Here is a 5,552-nt window from a genome sequence, read left to right as displayed (position 1 = left end):
CTCGGCGTCAGCAGCCTTTGTACTTCCCTCTGCCCCTCCTGCTAGCCAACTCGTTAGGAAGCCGATTTCCTCGACCAATCCAAATCCGAGCATCAACACTCCAACAATAATCGCCAGAGTCTTGATTATTATTTATAAAATTTTTAGTGATATGGGCCCAAATTCCAGCCCGGCCCGCCCATGATCAGCCCAAACGAGCCCTGAAAACAACATGGCACCACCTAACCGTCACCTGAGAAGGTGCGACACGTGATGAACTACGATTCTCTCAACAAGCCAACTAACATAGTAACACAAATATTATTCTTCGCTGAGATTTGTTCTTTCATGTTTTTCCCCTACACTTCCTGGAGTAACCTATTAGAATCAGAGCATCTTTACGAATTTCTATTTGATCACCAAAAGTACTTCGATTTTTGATTTACGGGTGGGTTTGGCAGATCACGTGCTCACCTTCTTCTTTCTTCTTTTTCTCCTAACTTTTATTCCGTGTATTTAAAGGACACTGGTGGTATCGAGGATGCAGACATCTCTGGGCCTTGTTGTCTAAACTGTCCACGAGTTTACAGAAAAACAAATTTATATTATAGTAGAAACATGGCCACGCAACCGGAGACGGTGTTAAAAAGGACGGCCTGCGTCGTCGGAGGCAGCGGTTTCGTCGCCTCTCTTCTTGTTAAATTATTGCTTGAGAAGGGCTATTCTGTCAACACCACTGTCAGGGACCCTGGTTCGTCTCTTCCTTCCCCTCCTCTTTCTAGCTCTTCCTTTCTTCGAAGTTTCTATACCTTTTTTCTCCTCCTCTGTTTCTGGCTTTTTCTCCTTTTCTCTTGATCACAAGAGTGACTAGGAAGTTCCATGCTCTTGTGGTCTTTTGGCTGTCTCGGCCGGTAAGGTTTAACGTTGATTACAGATGATTTCTGACTAAAAAGTTCTTCACGGTACAATGAAGACTAATGTATGTACACTTTACTTATCTATCTGTTTAATTTCGGGGTTACTGTGTAGATAACCTGAAGAAGGTCTCTCACCTCCTGGAGCTCCAAAGTTTGGGAGAATTAAAACTCTTTCGAGCAGATCTAACTGATGAAGGGAGCTTCGATGCCGCTGTCTCCGGATGCGACGTTGTCTTCCACGTTGCTACTCCAGTCCACTTTGCTTCTCCGGATCCTGAGGTAATGTAATGCCGTTGGATTAGGGCTATTTTCTTTGTATATATATATATATATATATCTTTTGAGGCAACTTACAGCTGCTCTGTCTCAACAACAATGACGAAACGGTATTGCTTTTCTTTTTTCTCAAGTTAATAACAAATTAAGGATTTTAGAGTGAATTGTTTAAAACTCCGATCCCAAATTAATGTTGTTGATTGAAACAGAATGACATGATCAAGCCAGCAATTCAAGGGGTGCTAAACGTTTTAACAGCATGCAAGAAATCAAAGTCCGTGAAACGAGTGATTTTGACATCGTCGGCAGCCGCTATTTCCATTAATAAGCAGACTGGAACAGGTCTCGTAATGGACGAGAGTTGCTGGAGTGATACCGAGTTCCTGACGTCAGAGAAGCCACCGACTTGGGTATTTTTTTCTGTCTTGTCTTATGTTCCTTCTTCTTGTATTAATTAAAGGAACTCTAGCTAATGACCTCCTCTGCTGCATCTACAGGGTTATCCAGTGTCAAAGACACTAGCTGAAAAAGAAGCATGGAAATTCGCCCAAGAAAACCAGATTGATCTCGTTACCATCATCCCTTCTCTCATGGCTGGTCCATCTCTTACCCTGGACGTACCCAGCAGTGCTTGTCTTGCCATGTCCTTGCTCACAGGTCTGTAGCTGAGTCAACATTTTTCTTGTCTTAACTTCTTGTCCAATTCCGACTGAGTTGCACTTACGATGCAAATGTTAGTGCAGTCCATGGATCCATCATCAATTTAAGCTGTGTCTGTCTTACCCAACCACAACCAGACCTTAATTGAGTCTGACACTGACACTGATTCTCTTGTAGTGAGCCTGGGCCTAAATTGCGTAGCATTATGAGCTTGGATCTGGATTGGGCCAAGCCCATTTAGTTTCCATTAATTTCGTATGAAATGAAAGGTTTCAGTTTCACCACAGTGGCATGTTTGTCATTTTAAAACAGGGAACGAGTTCCTGATCAACGGTATGAAAGGCATGCAAATGCTATCAGGTTCAATATCGATGGCACACGTGGAAGATGTTTGTCGGGCCCACATATTCTTAGCTGAGAATGAAATGGCTTCTGGTCGATACATATGTTGCCCCATCAACACAAGTGTTACTCAGCTTGCCAAGTTCCTGAGCGAAAGATATCCCCAATACAAAGTACCTACTGAGTGAGTCCCTACCCTCATCTTATTTACACACTTTTAAGTTTTAATCATCCGTCCAAGGGCAGTACTACGTACTTTGTTGCTCATGTTAATAACTGCTTGCAGCTTTGGAGATTTCCCTACAAAAGCCAAGCTGATCCTTTCTTCCGAGAAGCTCATTAAAGAAGGCTTCAGCTTCAAGTATGGAATTGAAGAAATTTACGATCAATGCGTTGACTACTTCAAGACTAAAGGACTACTTCAGAACTAAACTAAGAGAGGAAATTGCGTTATTTTCTTTTGCCCAAGAGTGCAAAGGGCTGGTTCATTAGTGCTGTATGAAATTATGAATATGGCTCAGCCTGAGATGTAAGCACTCATCGTATCTATGTTATAAATAACATCCCCGCTATTCTATTCTCTAGGACGTCTTTTTCCTTCCGTCCAAGTATTGGACTAAGTATGTTGTGATCAGGGCGAGGAAAGATTAATTTTATGCAAATGGGTTTATTGTAACTTTTGCTTTACTTTTTGCTTTGAAGTTGACTTAGGCTATGTTTGGTTTGAAGGAAAGAGTAGGGAAAGGAAAGGAAAAGAAGGGAAATCTTTACAAATCTTGTATAGGTTACCCTTCATTTCCCTACTCTTTCATTCAAACCAAACATAGCGTTAGTGGATCTCATGTGCACATGCTTCGCCACCCTTAATCCCCTTCCTCCCAGTGATGTGTATTCGTTTGGTGCTTAAAAAAATCCCCACTTTATATGAGAAAGAATCAAGGTTGGGGAAGGTCTATAAATTTTGCATCACACTTACATATATATATGCAAGACTTAAATTGCTAATAAGCATAAAAGCAGACAAAAAAAAAAAAAATGCAATTCTTGCATACATACCATAGTTCCAAACAAATGGATTCAAAATTGAATTGGGTGCAAAATTACTATCTGCTTCACATTTGCACTGCAAACAAATTAATTAACAAGTCTAAACCCTTTTCCATGAGAGCGGATTGGTAGAGTATTTCGAGGCCAAAGGATATCAATGTATGGGATCGATGCCAAAATTTATTTCCCATGCAAACTATAAATAGCTCAATCAACAAAAAAATCGATGACCTTTATCAGTGCTAGATTATATATGCTTTCACTGAGCAGCTTCCATTACTCTTTGTTTATCAGTTCCCTACAGAGCAAAATACAAAAAAAAGGTCATCTAGAGAGGGAAACTATAACCAATAAACCTGTGCCCTATTGAAGTAAGCGTTAGATATCAAGGCAATGGCACATGATTTGAAACAGAGGAAGCAAGAAAGATTAGGAAGTTGTTATTGCCAAGGATCCAATAAGGGGCGCTCAGTCTACATTCTCTGATCAGCTGTTTCAATTTTCTGTCTCTTCTTTACCACTCTATTCCACTTCTCTGCACTATCAATTATTTCCCCAGATTTCAGGAAGTAATGGACCGGGCTTAAGATTTTGTGGCCCACCCTGCTTGGAACATTCCGTTCTTTGGAGTAGAGCATCACGTTTGAGCTGTAAATGGGTGCTTCAATTAAATCAACAAAATTTAACATGGTCAATATTAAGATTGTAGTATTGGTGATAAAGAATATCAGGGACCATTACGTAATGCAATGGTAAAATCGACAAATATAAGAGAATGTGGGTTTATTTTTTATTTTTTATCTTTTTATAAGTGAATGTGGGTTTAAGTATAAGGGTGGCGATTTTGTACAAAAATGACAAGGGTTAGGATCGTCAGTCCACCCCTCCCAAAACCCAGATGATTAGGACCAACATTGCATAGTTGCTTTTATTGGTGAAGAATCTACTTATAACTGTGTTAGAAATTTCAGGAGAGATTAGACAATTACCAAACTTGTGGTGAGATTTCAGCGATAGTCAGACGGGAGATTTTGGCAATTTATCCATAAAAAGTTCAATGACTAAGACCGGATGGAAATCTTAATCACTCATACATCCTCGAATGGGCAATTTTTGTTTTGTTCTTTTTTTTTCCTTTGAGAAAACATAATTGCTTAACACTATTAGTATGAGTGTCAACGGCATTTGAAAATTTGACTTCGAATTTGAAATTCAACATAATTGATCATACTGAATAGTTAATCAAATTCAAATTCAAATATGACCTGATTCGATTCAATAAATATCCGAATTCGATCTATTATTTAATTCTTATATATAATATATAAAATATTTATATATTTATATATAATAATTAAATTATATAAATAATTTATATATTTATATATTTTATATAAATAAAATATTTATTTAATATATTTATTAATTACCTAAAATATTAATTGGTAGAATTCGAATTGAATTAAATATTTAAATATTTAATCAAATTCAAATTCAAATATTAATTTTCAATGTCGATCAAATATCAATTTTTCTAATCAGATTCGAATTCGGATATTATTTGATTCTATTCGAATTCCATCCATTTACACACTTAACCATTAGGGATATAATGGACAATTTTGTTTTATTTTATTTTATTTTCCTTTGAGAAAACATAATTGCTCACTAATGGTTAATACCATTAGGGATATTCAAAGTTTGGGTGCGATGTAATAATTGACAGCCCACGTTTTAGATATTATTTGGTACCTCATTTTACATCCTACATTTTCTAGAATTTTTAAAAAAAAGTTAAATGATTAAGACTGATGAAATCTCAATCACTCACACATAAAGAATGGGCAATTTCTGTTTTCTAGGCAATTTCATGGGCCAACTAGCTTGGCCGACTTATTCTTTTGTCAGGTTTAGTATTTCATGGCCAAGTAACTTGGCCGACTTTTAGATCTGCAAGCTTCGGTTTTGAGCCTAAAATATTAAGTCCAACTTTTTATCAGGCTGGGCCCTCATTCTAATAATATTCTATATAATAAAAAGCGAAAAATATATAATGTACGTTTGCTTTTTATTTCACCTTTTCTTTTTTCAAGTCATATGGTATATAGTGAGATCTTTCAATATTTTTCGGTTTTGAGGTCATTTAAAATTAATAAATCAATTTAATTATTGAGTAAAAAAAACAAAAAGTCTTTTGCCCAATTTACAAACTAGGCTTTGGGCTTTATAGAAGGCTCAGGCCTAAATGTATTCTGCTAATAAAGAGATAAATCCTGGCATAGCCTAACTTGCAAAGAGGTCTAACAGAGAGAGAAATAAAAGATATATGGA

At 37.1% G+C, this 5,552-nt stretch overlaps 1 protein-coding gene across 1 annotated transcript; it reads left to right on the top strand.

The window, feature by feature from the left end:
- Positions 1 to 513: 513 nt before the first annotated feature.
- LOC104585744 (anthocyanidin reductase ((2S)-flavan-3-ol-forming)) lies at positions 514 to 2,850 on the top strand. Its single transcript, XM_010242720.3, has 6 exons — positions 514 to 730; positions 1,009 to 1,175; positions 1,382 to 1,582; positions 1,670 to 1,829; positions 2,145 to 2,358; positions 2,461 to 2,850. The coding sequence occupies exons 1-6, from the start codon at positions 598 to 600 to the stop codon at positions 2,603 to 2,605; spliced, it is 1,020 nt and encodes a 339-aa protein (XP_010241022.1). The 5' UTR covers positions 514 to 597; the 3' UTR covers positions 2,606 to 2,850.
- The last annotated feature ends 2,702 nt before the right edge of the window (positions 2,851 to 5,552 follow it).

The sequence above is a fragment of the Nelumbo nucifera genome, chromosome 1 (assembly GCF_055504915.1).
Source record: "Nelumbo nucifera cultivar China Antique chromosome 1, China Antique-T2T, whole genome shotgun sequence".
NCBI lineage: Eukaryota > Viridiplantae > Streptophyta > Magnoliopsida > Proteales > Nelumbonaceae > Nelumbo > Nelumbo nucifera.
The sequence above is the reverse complement of the archived record's forward strand: the minus strand, read 5'-3'. Positions and strand labels throughout refer to the sequence as shown.

Excerpts from the sequence above, each read along its gene's own strand:
- LOC104585744 (XM_010242720.3), top strand. The coding sequence starts at position 598 with ATGGCCACGCAACCGGAGACGGTGTTAAAAAGGACGGCCTGCGTCGTC. Across the intron at positions 1,583-1,669 it reads CAGAGAAGCCACCGACTTGG|GGTTATCCAGTGTCAAAGAC; the intron begins GTATTTTTTTCT and ends CTGCATCTACAG. Across the intron at positions 1,830-2,144 it reads TGCCATGTCCTTGCTCACAG|GGAACGAGTTCCTGATCAAC; the intron begins GTCTGTAGCTGA and ends ATTTTAAAACAG.